This window comes from Pezoporus flaviventris, unplaced genomic scaffold, assembly GCF_033815535.1.
Source record: "Pezoporus flaviventris isolate CSIRO_AGI_PZ_B2104156 unplaced genomic scaffold, CSIRO_AGI_Pfla_v1 ptg000050l, whole genome shotgun sequence".
Classification (NCBI taxonomy): domain Eukaryota; kingdom Metazoa; phylum Chordata; class Aves; order Psittaciformes; family Psittacidae; genus Pezoporus; species Pezoporus flaviventris.
This window is the reverse complement of record NW_026892598.1, coordinates 7568956-7584845: the sequence shown is the minus strand read 5'-3', so window position 1 is coordinate 7584845 and position 15890 is coordinate 7568956. Positions and strand designations below refer to the sequence as shown.

General features: G+C 39.2%; 1 protein-coding gene across 3 annotated transcripts in view; it reads left to right on the top strand.

Moving 5' to 3' along the window:
- Window positions 1-11104, top strand: part of TEK (TEK receptor tyrosine kinase) — a 40558-nt gene extending 29454 nt beyond the window's left edge. For all 3 annotated transcript variants that reach the window (XM_061468783.1, XM_061468782.1, XM_061468784.1), the window contains 11 exons: window positions 1198-1497; window positions 1979-2136; window positions 3943-4153; window positions 5143-5253; window positions 5586-5776; window positions 6169-6282; window positions 7439-7509; window positions 8085-8125; window positions 9186-9282; window positions 9771-9870; window positions 9978-11104. In XM_061468783.1, coding sequence (XP_061324767.1) covers window positions 1198-1497; window positions 1979-2136; window positions 3943-4153; window positions 5143-5253; window positions 5586-5776; window positions 6169-6282; window positions 7439-7509; window positions 8085-8125; window positions 9186-9282; window positions 9771-9870; window positions 9978-10052 — 1469 coding nt within the window. In that variant the 3' untranslated portion in view covers window positions 10053-11104. The remainder of the gene's footprint in view (window positions 1-1197; window positions 1498-1978; window positions 2137-3942; window positions 4154-5142; window positions 5254-5585; window positions 5777-6168; window positions 6283-7438; window positions 7510-8084; window positions 8126-9185; window positions 9283-9770; window positions 9871-9977) is intronic.
- Window positions 11105-15890: the final 4786 nt, after the last annotated feature.

Below are 15890 nucleotides of genomic sequence, written 5' to 3'. Positions count from 1 at the left end.
TATTACCAGTTGGTATTACCAGTACAGTACACTGAAGACAGATCAGTGTCCAAAGAAATTCTTACGCTGGAAATTATCAGGAACTAATAACGAGTTTTTAAAAAGTGAGAAAAGCAAATTGATGATTGGGAATCCACATCTTTATTTCAGTGCAATTCACGCTTCTGATATATGCAGCATTTTTTTCCTCCTCGTAATGATGAGACCCCAGAGTTCATTACTCCAAGCTCTTTCATTACTCAAAAAAACCTTTCAGACCTTGCAATTCAAAATAAAAATAGTCAGCAGTTAATCAAAGAAAAGAAGTTACAATGCAAGGTAAAACCCCTGTAAGCAAAGAGTAGCTGTGTGCTACACTGAAGACCAGTGCCCACACCTGAATTCCCTGAGTGCAAGTAGTGTTCTTTCTTAGTGCCACAATAAATGTTCTATCTGAATGAAGTACCATCTAAACAGATGTCCATCTGCATGGCTGATGTGTGCCACTGCCTATACCACACATTAGAAAGATGGGCTTCTTCCTCCTTGCAGATCATGAGAGGAGGCCCTCACTGAGTTCCTGCATGTATCAGCAGAAGTATCAACGGCCATCATGGGACACCATGTTGGTTACATGAGCTTTGACACCCAATTGCACTAAGAAAAGCATAAGGATACTGTTTTCCGGGAGCAGGTACTTAGCTTAGTAGCCATGAGTGTGTTCACAAGTCTAGCACTCACCCCTGTGGGTGGTTTTCTGATGAAATTCGTGGAAATGTTGGTATTGATTTCCCTTCTTTCTAACAGCTTTTATCCTGACAGGGAATTGCTCCATAAAGCAATGAAAGTATGGGACCTGGGAATCACATGGGAACGATAACTCAGTATAGAAGAAAGTTAACCCTTTCTGCATTAATCTTAAAGCTATTATGTTGTCCCTGCGTACAGCTCAGAGAATTTGTCTCTTCTGGACAATCCAAGGGCGGGATTATACTTAAGGCCACTACAACCTCTGCTGGAAGTATGGTGTACTGCAGTATGGGTGACAGCACATGGAGTTCATAAAACTGTCGCATTCAGTTACCATAACTCATCAACAAAATTCTGCTTCTGTTTAGCACAGCAAAAGCACCAATGAAAGTGTTTGGCTCACTGCAGGAAGGAGAAAAAGGTGGATGTACACTCCAAAACTTTGTGTGTGTTTGTTTTTGTTCTCAGGAATCCCTCCTGCACCATACAACATCAGGTTTTCCAACACCACAGATACATCTTCTGTCATCTCTTGGACAACTGCTGAGGGTCATTCCATCTCCTCCATCATCATCAGCTACAAAATCTATGGCAAGGCTGAGTACAACCACATTGATATTATCATAAAGAACACCAGCATTACTCAATACCACCTCAAGGGTCTTGAGCCAGACACTGTGTACCAGGTTCAGATTAATGCTCAGAACAACATTGGCTTGAGCAACCCAAACACATCGTTTGAGCTGAAGACTCTTCCAGAAACTAAAGGTTGGTTGCTCCAGCTTGCTGGATTTGCACAAACCAGGGCCAGTGGTATAAACTAATTAACAAGGCAAAGTCATAATATATTTTTTTGGGTATTAGTTTTCTTTTGCTCTTAATTTTGACATGCAACACAGCATCACCAAAATCTGATTTTCAGTTCACTGCATGGCACTTTTGAAGTGACAACATGTAACATTTGTCTGTATCTACTAGAAAGTTCCCATCAGCTCATAAACTAGAGCTGCATGTAATAGGACTATTGTATCACTGAATGTGACCTCAGGTCTTCTCTGCCTGAATTTAGCGGGACCTACAGATGCTTGTGCGTCTGAAAATCAGAGCATCTAATGTCTATGATATTTCTGGAAAACAAAGGGATATACATCTATGTCTTTATATAGTTTAGCAGACGGGAGTATTTAGCTACATATTGTTCATGGCTTTTTCAGAATTAGCTGGAAATAATTATGTGCTTTCTTGATAGCTTCCTACGAATCAAAAGGAGGAAAAATGCTGCTTATTGCCATCCTTGGCTCTGCAGGGATGACCTGTGTAACAATTCTCCTGGCCTTTCTCATCATGCTGCAGTTAAAGCGAGCCAACTTCCAGCGCCGAATGGCTCAAGCTTTCCAAAACGTGGTGGTGAGTTTTTGGCTTTCCTATGTCAGTGGTTATTAATTTTGGCCCACCTTTTCCTGTTTTTTTCTAATTCCCTTTTCTTAGCTTCCTCAAATTCTGTCTTCTCTTCATATGTGTAACTACTATTGTTATTGTAAAGCTTCTCTGCTAGCGACCCTGGATTTAAGGCAATCACAGCTATAAGCTATGAGGTAGAAAACCTGACTTGAAACCATTTAACCTTCTGCCTTTTCTACTTTGTCACACCTGTGCATGACAAGTACCAAATAGACAGAATGGAGGAGCCTTTTCTCCCTCTGTGAGTTGTGCCTGATTTTGAAAATGACAGTATTTCTTAACATTGCTGTTGAGCATCAGTGACTGCTCTGTCATGGCTTTCCAACTCTGGGACAGCATACCAGGGATCAGTCAACGGCAACGTCATAGTTGTGGCTGTAAGGAGATTGCCAAAGGTTGTAACACTACATAGACATTTCTCCGTATACACACATATACACATACACATATATATGTATTTGCATCCTGCTGTAGTCTATCACTTTGCCTTCTGGTACTGTTCTCTTACTTCAGAGGGGAAATTTTGAGGCAGAATAAAGCTGGCCGAAAGGGCTCCTCTGTATATATCTGCACAGGTTGTTTCATAAACAGGGGACAGAGGGGCTCATCCAAAAAGATCATCTGTCCCAGCCCACACAGAATAGCTCCTGCTCCTTTCCAAAAACTTGTCCCACAGAAGTATTGCATGGGAATGTGCAACTGAAGTAGAGGTGTCCCTTCAAGCACAGAGGAAGATCATTTCCTCTCTCTTTTGTTCCCTTGTGTCACGGTTTAAGCCCAGCCGGTAACTCAGAACCAAGCAGCTGCTCACTCACTTCCCCCCCCATCACCTTCTTCCTCCCCCTGCTCCCAGAGGGATGGGGAGGAGAATCAAAAGAATGAAACTCCCATGGGTTGAGATGAGAACAGTTTTGTAACTAAGGTATAACACAAATCACTACTGCTACCACCAATAATAATAATGATAAAGGAAATAACAAGGGAAGAGAATACAACCGCTCACCACCCGCTGACTAATACTGAGCCCAACCGAGCAGTGATCTCACCCTTCCAGGTAACTGCCCCCAGTTTGTATACTGGGCATGGTGTGCCATGGTATGGAATACCTCTTTGGTCACTTTGGGTCAGGTGTCCTGTCTCTGCTTCCTCCCGGCTTCCCCTCCTCCCTGGCAGAGCATGAGACTCAGAAAGTCCTTGGTCAGACTAAACATTACTTAGCAACAACTAAAAACATCGGTGTTAATCAGCACTGTTCCCAGGTCCAAAGTCAAAACCACAGCACTGCACCAGCTACTAAGGGGGAGAAAAATGACTGCTACTGCTGAACCTAGGACACCTTGCCTCTTTCCTCAGACTTCTATTGAGCCTGATCAGAGCAGGTTTTATCCAAGCTTAGTGCAAGATAAATCTCAAGCCTGAGACTCAAAACTGCTTTAGAGATCAGTTTTACCAAATGACCCATCACCTTCATCTTCAAGATGATAAAACTGTTCAGGCCTAGGTCTACTAAGGTACTTATGTATAAATTAGGAACCTGACTAATTTTGTGGATCTGGGCAGAAGCACTTGATGCAGTTAGTGTCTAAAGCGGATGTAATTGTCTACTGTACTTACTCTGGTGTAAGCAAGAGATGGATTAGGCTCTGTGTGTGTGTACATGAGTGAGGACACCTGTATTTGGGGAGTGTAATCAGAGCATTGTTCAGCAAAGTGTAAATTACAGTTAATGTCATTTACTTAACTCTGTTACAGAGGGAGGAGCCAGCTGTACAGTTTAACTCAGGTACTCTCACCCTGAGCAGGAAAGCCAAGAACAGCCCAGATCCCACTATTTATCCAGTTCTTGAGTGGAATGACATAAAATTTCAAGATGTGATTGGTGAAGGCAACTTCGGGCAAGTTCTGAAAGCACGCATTAAGAAGGATGGCTTACGCATGGACGCTGCGATTAAAAGGATGAAAGGTAGTAAAGATCAAGACTCTGAGACTAAAGGCTTTACTTGGTTGTTTGTTCCAAATGTTTCTCAAATGTCAAAAGAAATGCTTAGTAATCCTCTTCTAAAGGTAAAATAAATATTCAAATTTGCTAGTGAAACTCTATCAGCTGTTACTAGCCCAGCACCTGTGCCCTGGCAAAGACTGTATTTCTGCACAGTCATGTTGGTTTATATTTCTCTTTAAATGTTGATATCATTAACTATTATGTATTTTTCAATTCATAAGTCAGAATGAACTTCATGTATGTGTTGACTTGCAGAGGGGAAGCCATTAAAAGATGCATGTAAGAGAGAGAGGAGTGCAGAGCTAGCCTCAGGGCACTGCATGTGCTCATCTTGCTTTACCTTAGCCATTCAGAGACTACTGTGTCTATGCATCTATACATGTATACACATATTATGAGGATCACTCATCTTCTTTGTACTCATTGGACATGACTGCCACATTGCAGAGAAAACTACAATACACAGAGTACTGCAAGAATGTACATATATTCTTGCAATTTGCTAGATCATTATCTAGGCAAATTGGGAGACATCCTTAAGCATGATGATAATTTTAAAAAGAGCCAGGGTCTGCATGCAGACAGAAATAATCAACAGCACATATATGAAAGATTTTTCACATGATCTGCTACGACATCTTACATTCTTAAGTAATAAGGGAAGTTACATGGTAGATTATAAAACAGAAATAGGTAGAAATAGGTGGGAATAAAGATGCTTTATTTCTCTGCAAATGGCTGCTACAAGAAATTAGTTTCTCTCTTTTTTATCTTTGATTGACAAATACTATTTTTTTCAACAAATATTCACGTACCTTACAGTTTTTTCTCTCCCTATCAGGGCTGAAGCAGTAGTGCTCCAGGGAGCCCAGAGTCCTCATAACCAACACCAATATGGTCATAAACTCAGTTCAATGGAAAACATAAATGCATGTTTATTTGATTTCCAGAGTATGCCTCAAAAGATGATCACAGAGACTTTGCTGGAGAACTTGAAGTTCTTTGTAAACTTGGTCATCATCCTAACATCATAAATCTTTTAGGAGCATGTGAACATCGAGGTAAGATACTCCTGAATACATGTACAGAAACAAATTGTTTGAAAAAAACCATTGTACATCTCATACAGTCCATAGAAACATCAGTTCATAAGCAGGTCTTTCTGCACCATTTGCTAAAAAGCCAGATGAACTTGGGTTTTGGCCCATATTAATTCTCAGAAATTGTACTCATCAATAGCTCTAAATTCTCCTCTGCACCTAGGAATTATGCTGCTTGATATTCCCCCTCCTCTTTTACATTTATTTGTTTTTCACTCAAAATGGTGTGTCTAAATACTATTACTGATCACCTTTTATTTTGTGATGTGCTCACTATCTCAATGTTTCATTAGGATACCTTTATCTTGCTATTGAATATGCCCCCCATGGAAACTTACTGGACTTCCTTCGTAAAAGCAGAGTGCTAGAGACAGACCCAGCATTTGCTATTGCCAACAGTACTGCATCTACACTTTCCTCTCAGCAACTTCTGCATTTTGCAGCAGATGTTGCTAGAGGGATGGACTACTTGAGCCAGAAACAGGTCAGTCTTCTGCTCTCTACCCACTGAAAGCCTACCAATTAATTTTCCAGGAACTATGTTTTTCAGTGAAATCAAAGTAAGGTTTTAATTTTAGCTTCTATAGCACACATTGGATGAGTTTAATTTTGTTGTGTTCACTTAGCCCTACCAAATACTATGTCATGGGAATCAAGGAAGAGACATTAAAACTTACAAACAACATGGTAACTAACTGCTTTCATCTTCAGATAAAGTTTAAAATTTTCTTAGCAGTGACATACCAAGCTGTTTGGTTTCAGTATTGTTCTTATTCTGGATATTTACAATTTTCAAAATAGCACTCAAATAATATACGTAAAGTTTATAGATACTGTGGTGATTTTGTTTTGGGCTTTTTATTTTTATTATTTTAGTTTATTCATCGAGATTTAGCAGCAAGAAATATCTTGGTTGGAGAAAATTACATTGCAAAAATAGCTGACTTTGGCTTATCAAGAGGTCAAGAAGTTTATGTTAAGAAGACCATGGTAAGGATGAAAAGAAACTGATATAGTCCATTTTCCTCATGTTTCATTTTCTCGTTTCTTGCTTTTTGTTTTTATTGAACAAAAATGCAAACTTACATGTACTACAGAACTGATTATTTAAATGTTACATATTAGCATGTAAAAATATTTATATTGTGTTTATTAATATATGTACATTACTTGTAAACCAATTCTATACCGTGTTTATAGTACAATTGAAAATTATTTATATGAATATGATTTGTAGTAAAATCAACAATTTTGCAGCCAGTTATGAAATTTAATAAAAATCACAGAATCACAGAATGGTTTGGATTGGATGGGACCTTAAAGCTCATCCAGTTCCAACCCCCTGCCATGGGCAGGAACACCTTCCATCATACCACGCTGCTCCCAATCCCATCCAGCCTGGCCTTGGATAGTGCCAGGGATGGGGCAGCCGCAGCTTCTCTGGGCAACCTGTGCCAGTGCCTCAGCATCCTCACAGGGAAGAACTTTTTGCTAATACTAATCTACGTCTCCCCTCTGTCAGTTTAAAGCCATTCCCACTTGTCCTGTCACTACAAGACCTTGTAAAAAGTCCCTCTCCAGATTTCTTGCAGGCTGCCGATATAATACACTTTGCGCAAATGAAGAGAATATGTGCATGTGGCTGGATCCGTACAGCTATGAAAATAGTATTTTTATGCCAGATGTTGTCCAGCTGAGGAAAATTAGTCTAATTCTATTAAACAAAGCAAAAGTTAGCAGCATAGTAAACAGAGGCATTTTGGCATATGTGAGCTGAAAGAACAGCTGCCCAGAGCTAATGCTTTGGAAGACTTGAAGGACGAAGATCTGTAACAAGCATCATGCAGACCAGGAATAATACCATGTGATTAGGGAAGCAAGACTGGTTAGAGGCATCATAAGACATCAGTCAGGAATTATTTCGATTTCCTCTTGGTGCGGGATAAATTTTCTATCAGCTTTAGTGTGAGCTGTCCCTTTGGGAAGTAAACAAACAAAGAAATATCTTTATTTATTTGACAAAGCTTACTCACAATGACATCAGTTGTTGTGAAGGTAACACTCAGAACAATTGTTGGGGTATAAACTGCCATACTGCTATTCCAACCATCCACCAACAAATAAACTTTCATAAAATAATTTCCAGGGACGGCTCCCAGTGCGATGGATGGCAATTGAATCTTTGAATTACAGTGTTTACACCACAAACAGTGATGTGTAAGTATGTTTTTTAGTGGCCTTCTTTTAATAAAGAAGTATTTTTCTATAGCAAGGAAAGGTTGACAGCCACGATGACATCCACGCTTAACTCAAAAATGTCCATAGCTATGTCAGCATGAGTGAGCAATGGAGTCAAAAGTAAAACCCATTAAAAAAAAAAAAAAGTGGATTTTATTCCATCATCAGTGTCTAAACAAGTTCTCTGTTCACGAGGTATCTACATTGAAGCCTCTATTTTAGCTATATTTCTCATTTGAAATCTCTCTCCCTGGGAGACCCAGAGGAACTCAATATTTTCATCAGGAAATTGGAAGTTCTATTTGGCAAAGCAATTTTGTAATAGCAGTATTTGCTGACAGATCACAGCCTAGTAAAGGTCTGCGGTTGATGGACTCGCTGTGAATTAATTTTGCTAAATATCCTGCTCCTGCTGACTGATTTGTTATACAAAATTTAATAAAAAAATGAACAGAATGAATAGCACTTCTCTGTGTTCTCTGTATACTCGCAAAATTATCTACCATTTAAAAATATGAAATCTTGGTGCACTCCATAATATCCCTCTGTTGCAGATGGTCGTATGGTGTCCTTTTATGGGAAATTGTTAGTTTAGGTAAGTATCTGAATTTTATACTACAGAAATAATCCGGTCTGAGCCAAGCCAGCTCCACTCACTCAGTCTGTAAAAAAAAAAAAAAAAATTGCTTTGCAACTGATTTTTTTTTTTTTTCTGTTTCATTCTGCTAAATTTTCTCTAGCTTCAGTGTGCATGGATATGCAATTATTACATTAGCCATTCAGGTGACATTCTAAATGAGAAAACCATATTAACCATGTTTCCACTCCAACACCTAGGTTGTATCTAAATGTAAAGTACAGCATGTCACATGGTATATATGCCTCCAATATGTTTTGAATTTGATGGCTGGCTTTTCCTTAGCCTTCCTGAGTTTTAAATCAAGACTTTTATTTTAATAACTTCTTGGTGGTGGAGGAGCAAACATCTTCTACAAGATTTTTGAAAGTTAATCTTCAGAGTTCCTTTCTGCACACACCTCTATTTATCATGATACTGATGAACAGCCTCAAACCATTCAAAGTTACTGTTACATAGCCTTTACGTATTGCCCTGGAATGTGCCCCATAGTCTGCTACCAAGAGACGCATAGGCTGAGGTGTACCTTGTGAACTCTTGCTTTCTAATTTCTTCCTAGCTTTCCTTACTAAATGGTTTATGCTAGATATGGATAGGAACTAACATGCTGCACTGTGGAAAATCAAGAGTCTAAGCAACCAAATATCTCAAAAAGCTGGCAAAACCAGCTTGACAGTAATAGCTCCATGAGTCCATACCAGATCTTGTTAATACCATGCTAATGAAGGAAAGACTTTGCTATTACCATCAAGAGTGTTGCAAAGCCAGTTCAAATACAATCAGATGCAGGCCCTCAGGCTTGTAGAGAAATTTAGGCCAGTCCCAATGATGATAAAGTTTATATTCACTTTTATTTTGTGCCATGATTAAGCAGAATGAAAACATAACAAAAATGTAGCTGCAAAATATTTCCTAGGATTGGATGTCAGTCATTTTTGTTTTCATTTCTGCTAAGAAATTAAACTGTTTTTAATTAAAAACCCCTTGTGTTCATGACAATTATTAAACTCTCCTTTAGGAGGAACACCGTATTGTGGAATGACATGTGCAGAACTCTATGAAAAACTGCCTCAAGGGTACAGACTGGAAAAGCCTCTCAACTGTGATGATGAAGTGTAAGTAACTGCCTCACCACAAAAAAAACAGCAAAACAGGTAACCCAGGTAACCCAGGATCTGCTATAGGAAATACACAATGTCTACAAGAACCTAATAAACCAAACTTTTTTTCCAGAAAAACAAAAACTACGTTTTTCTAAAAAGTATTTTTAAAGGGGTGGATAAGTCGAAATAATTACATAAGTCTTTTTATAACTACCACGCATTATTATTTGCTGTGAACCCTTTCCCAAGCTCTCTGCTCCTGACAGATATCCTATTCTTTACGTCTGTCCAGTCTTTAGCTCAAAGAGAGCTTTCTGATTATTCCAGAGAAAAAGAAAATTCTATTCATACAGCAACCAGCTGTGCAAAATGTAACTCCAGCTATATATGAATCCATTTTCTTTTGAAAAATGGAATGTGCATCATCTTCCAATAAACATGAATTTGTAGCTTTTGTCTGCGTATCTAAACTATCAAATGTTGATGTTTGACTTTTAAAGGTATGACTTAATGAGGCAGTGCTGGAAAGAGAAACCATATGAAAGACCATCATTTGCTCAGATACTGGTGTCACTGAATAGGATGTTAGAAGAAAGGAAGGTAAGAATGAATCCCTAGAAAAGACTTAGGCCATGAATAATTTCAATATAGTTTGTGATTCTTGAGGTAACACACATTGCATCACACTCTTTCTATTTCCTTCCCAGACCTATGTGAACACTACCCTATACGAGAAGTTTACTTACGCAGGCATTGATTGCTCCGCTGAAGAAGCTGCTTAAGACAGAAGAAATCTTCATTCATCAGTGACATATTGAAAAAACCCAAAACTCAATCTGCTGGAGCCCCAAATGTGATGTGCTGAGTAGAACTTTGTACAGCTAACTGTATATAATACAGTGATACTGTTTTACTACAGATATGTGTGTGTATATCACACAGTAACCTCTGCCTCCACAGGCTGCAGGAGTGTATATACTGTTCAGAGTAGGAATAGACTGAAGTAATGAAATATGCCATTTCATATGCAGGGTTTTCTTTTTTTCCTAGTCTGTAGATATAGTGTATACATACATATTGTAATGCATTAGGTATTGCCATCTTAGATATTTTTGTTACTTTTGAGGAGCTACTGATAGTAAATGGGGATATTACTGCAGTATTTTGCAGACATTTCATTGTGATTCAAACAAAAATGCTAAGCTCAACGTGACAATGAGAATTGCAAGCAGATGTCAATCCAGTATGCTCATCAAGGATAATTAATTATTAAGACTCCTATTTGAATGTAGAAGTGAGCTAGTGGAAATAATCTGTTGTGAAATTCTATTGACACTTGTAAGATAGAAGGCATGCTGTAGTTCTTTCATTGTCCAGTTTAACGGTCAGTGTTTGCCTGGATGCAAAATAAGTATATATTTCGAAGTGTTTAATACTATCGGGGGCAGCCATACAGCAATTATCATGAAACATAGAATTGAGAAACATACTATGTATTGTAAAACACTTTTTTACAAGTAGCCTGGTTATACACGGGGCTTATTCAATTTGTATTGAATAATTTCACTGCATAATTATAAATTACTACCTACTACGTACAAGCAGGGCTTGCTTACTTTTGCTTATTTAATCACTTATGCAGGCTGTATTCTGGTATGGCCTCTTAAAAATACTGTACTGAAGTGCTTCAAAACAATGATATTTGGCTTGCCAGAAAGGTCTTCTAGTCCTTAGGATAGACAAATAGAGATAGGATTGGCCTGAGCTTCTGGTATCAAGTCAGCCATGTGGGATCCTGTAGACATACCCTATTAAAACTTCACTTATCAGCTAACCTCATGATTTGCACATATGTTCCCCCATACCCCACCCCATAACTCGCCAGCTCATAACCGACCACCAGACCACAGGGACTTTCTATCTCGGGGGATCAGGTCACCTCCCCCAAGACTTGGAGGAAGATGCTAGAGAGAGTAAGAAAAGAAGGCTTCCCCTTCTAATACTCCATGAATATAACGCTGGCTACAAGGCAGGGATATAACAGCAGGGATATAATGTTACTATAGAGTAATATTACTGGAATATGCCAGGATGACTCAAATAGAAGCACCAAGAGCCTTATTAAAAGGCCGTAAGTCAACAAACAAGGGTGCTAAGAACACTCATGTGGTCCTGAGATAAGCAGAACTCTCACTGTAAGAACAGGTGGCAGATGTAAACCAGAATTTTACAAAGAGCACACAGATTCACTGGACCAAGAAACAACTCTAAAATGGAAAAGAGGAACAAATTCCACCATATTTTTCAGGAAAAAAACTACTTGGCCAGGCTCTTCTGAAGCATGGGCATTGCATTTTGCAATCCAACCAGGTTCCTACATGTCGGTGAGGCGAATAGGAACAGACCTCCATGGGTGTTTTCTAGGCAACTCAGCAAAGCTAGCTATCAACTTCTGTTAGAACTGTTCTGCTTTCTGTGCAGAACTTTTCACTTGTCCAAAACAGCTCATTGTCTCACACATTCCTAACAAGCAGACACAACTGACTATTCTGCTGCTTGATGTGAATCCCTTCTTCTGTGGCAAACTTCTACCTGGACCAAAATGCCACATAAAGAAAGAATCAGTGTCATTCTTTTACCCAATAAGTCTTAGTATTGTCTGCATTTTAAGTGCTCAAATAGCACTGTAAATTTAGCTGAAGGGCATTTAAGTGTTCTTATAAATGTTCATATTTTCATTTAACATTATGGCACACATTAGATTTCTAAACGGCTGAAATGATTTTAAAAAAAAAAAAACTGCTATTTTGAAAATACACAAAAACCCCTAATAACTCAAATACACAGTTTTAGATGTATCTATTCAGTCTATACATCAGAGAACTATAGGTATTAGAAACATTAACTAGCTTTGTCAAAGTCTCAGGTAGACTAGTTGCTTCTATACTTGCAATGTGCACTGGGTATCCCAGGTTCAGTAGCTAGATTTTACTGCCTGTTGTCCAGTGCTGGAAAGCCTGATTTATGGCAGTAGGCGGCATACAAAGTCTTCAGCTTAACCATTAGCAGGTTTTATGTTCTGCCTTTCACAGCACGTTACATTAATTCCTAAATCACCTCCTTCCCAAGTGTCTTCTATGTTTTTGTGCTGTGAAGTTCATAATGCTACCAGTGCCAGCAGTTTTCCATTATTTCAAACATCCCATGTCCTAACATTCTTCATACACCTCCTTCTATTTACATCTGCTGATATCTATGCATGACTTCAGAATTATCATCAGCTGTTCTCCATGTTGGCTTTCAGTATTGCTGCATCAGTTTTCCCATATTCTCTCACACACAGTTATTCAGCTCATACTCAGTACAAGTTTTTGTTTAGGAAAGAAAAGAATTGTTTCAGACAAGTGGAGCTGGCCATGCTTTGAGGAGGCATATGACACAGAAGGACAGGTAACTGCTGATAATCAACTGAAAAGAAATGATCGGTCATGTGATCAGAGAAAATGGAGAAAGAAGAGAAGAGAAAGGCAGAAGAAGAGAAAGGCAGAAGAGAAAGGCAGGTAATGCAGGGTTAACTAGATACCATTGTGAGGGCAGAGGTAACAAAAACTCCAAATAAGCACCTTTATCCTCATTAGAATGGTTGAAAAGTAAGGTATGAGTACCCTTTGTGGTGTCTAAATTCAGATGACCCACTTAATGGCTGAAATCCTCCCACTCTTCAGTAATGGAAAAGTATACACACAACTGGTGTTAAATAATGGGGATATTTAATTCTTACTTCCTGTGGACAGATTTTGCCTGACACAACTTTAAGGTCAAACACAGGCCCTCTCCACTACCTAAAATATAATGGTCAGACATTTCTGAAAGCAAAATACAAATTGTTAACTATTACATACATCTAATCAAAACATATAAATACCTGGTGGAAGGAAGCAAGTCAGATGGAAGTAGCCTCTTCTCAACAATACCCATTGACAAGATGAGAAACAGTGAGCATAAACAGAAACCTAGGAAATTCCAGTGAGGGTGGTCAAGCAATGGAAGAGACTTTGCAGAGTCTCCACCTTCAGAGATATTAAAAAACTGACTGGCCACCACAGAGGACTAGACCAGATGATCTCCCCAGATGCCTTCCAATCCCAGTTATACAGTGATTCTGTGAACTTTGCAAGATGGGGGAAGGAAAATGCACAACATAAACAGATGCCCAGCTAAAGAGTATGAGCAATTAAATTACAAAGGCATAGCTCAGCCCTGATTAAACACAAGTGTTCCCCCTTACTACACTACATTCCCTGCTCCCAACACACGATTTTGCCTTTCCCCAAGTCACATACTGATCACACATTCCCATGTGCAAGGCAACTGGTTTGACACAGGGAAATGCTGATTAAAGAACAGTTGAAACAAAAAAAGCCAAACTGTTCCAGTCTGTAATTCAAAGCCCTCAATCAAGTAAACCTAGTGTGACATTTCCCTATAATACTTCAGAGCTCTTTCACATATTCACTTAACAGCACAATATGACACAGCTGATGGCATAGGAGCCAATACTTTTAGCGAGTCCCTCTAAACAGTGGCGATCCAATCAGACCACAACAGTCTCTCACATCTCAAAAACATAAGTGAAATTTCCAGCTCCTGCCAACTAAGTATCATGGAGCCGCTTGCTCACCACCACACCCTGCTTAGTGTGATTGAAAGCATAATCAGGGAAAAAAACAAAACAGTAAAACCCATTGGTTGAGATAAGAACAGTTTAATAATTCAAATAAAGTACAATAATACTAAGGGAAATAACAAGGACAGAAATATAGAACTAAGGGAAAAAAACAAGGTGAAACAAACCCCCAAAACGAAACAGCAGTGCTGCACAATACAATTGCTCACCACTTGCCAACTGATACTCAGCCTGACCCAAGCAGTGATCGAGCCCTTCCGGGTGACTCCCCCCAATTTATACACTGGGCATGATGTGCTGTGGTATGGAATACCTCTCTGGCTAATTTGGATCAGGCGGCCTGTCTCTGCTTCCTGCTGGCTTCTTGTGCCCTCCCTCACTGGAAGAGCATGAGATTGAAAAGTCCTTGATCAGGGTAAGTGCTACTGAGCAACAACTATCATCACTGTTCTCAAACTGAAACCAAAACTCAGCACTGCACCAAAGAAATCTTCCCTGTGAGGGTCGTGAGGCACTGGCACAGGTTGCCCAGAGAAGTTGTGGATGCCTCATCCCTGGATGTGTTCAAGGCCAGGTTGGATGGGGCTTGGGCAACATGGTCTAGTGGAAGGTTGGGTTGGAACTAGATGAGATTTAAGGTCCATTCTATAATTCTATCCCAGCCAAAACTAGAACACTATATCATTGATATATGTGGGCAGGAGAAAAGTATGCTTATGGCACCCAGCATCAGGGAGCTGACAGCAATACAACTCAGAGCTAAGTCACTGTTCTAATTATTAACTGCTCTTACATTCACACCAGGTTTCAGTTTTGCTGAAATTTCATTTCTTTCAGCATCAAAAGACTGTTTATTTTGAAACAATTGCAAAAAAGTTAGTATCTAAAATGATTTTACTTATTATGCACAGTATATGTATTTGGTTTTAATAATTCAATAATTCAGTAACTTCAAGAAGTTACAAAGACAAGTCAGATATTTCAGGTTCCTTAGAGGGCCTCAGAGGTACCAGTTTGGTCCCTGCTAACAACTTGCTGGATGACTACCATAGGTTTCTCTGCAGAACGGGTCCTACAGAGTAGACATTTGTATGTTTTCTTCATTTTACTCAAAGCAAAATAAAGGTAATCATCACTAAAAAGACCTACATTCAAACCTGGGAGGATCATGAGTAAGTAAAGAAAGCGAGTTTGTAAAGAACATGCCAAAGCCCCTTCTCAAAGCTGTAGCAGGGCCTGTATGCAGGACTGTTCTTTTAATACAGGGAAAAGTATTCTAACAACAGCTATTGCCCATCAGTATCTCACAGAACAGGACATGGCCCCAGGTTCTTTAATGATCAAGAAGCAGCTACAGTGATTTCTAACCTTCAACACAGATTTTGTCATGCAGTATAATCATTCTTCACAGTACATCCAAGAACTGAGATTTTTACACTACTGAGTTACTCATACACAGTCCTCAGTCAGGACCATTTTTCCCTTACCGCTTTCAGCTTTTTTTTGGCTAATCAGTGCAAGTATAACTTCAGCTGAGAGTTAGTTTTGCACAAAAGATGTGGTCCATTCTTAAATTTCCTTCACAGAAAGATAAGAGGCAACAGACTTTACAATCCTCCTCTCTGAAGGCAGGAAATGCTGACTCCTACCTTATGCAGGAGACAGGTGATTATATCTCAAATTATAGCCCAGTGAAGGTATTTACTTCTTGAAACTTTCTGGGAGCCTTGCTGCTTTTACAGTTGAAAAGCTTCATCCAGCCTTAACTAATTTAAGAGACAAGCTGATTCTGCTCCAGAAGAGGTCACATTTCTACCTTTATACCTTTTTGTGTCTATTAGTGCATTAAGCATGACTAAGCTTGTTTTCTCTCTCTCCGAAAACAGATGGAGAGGTAGAGAGAACCAGGAAGTGACAGGGGAAAAGGATACAA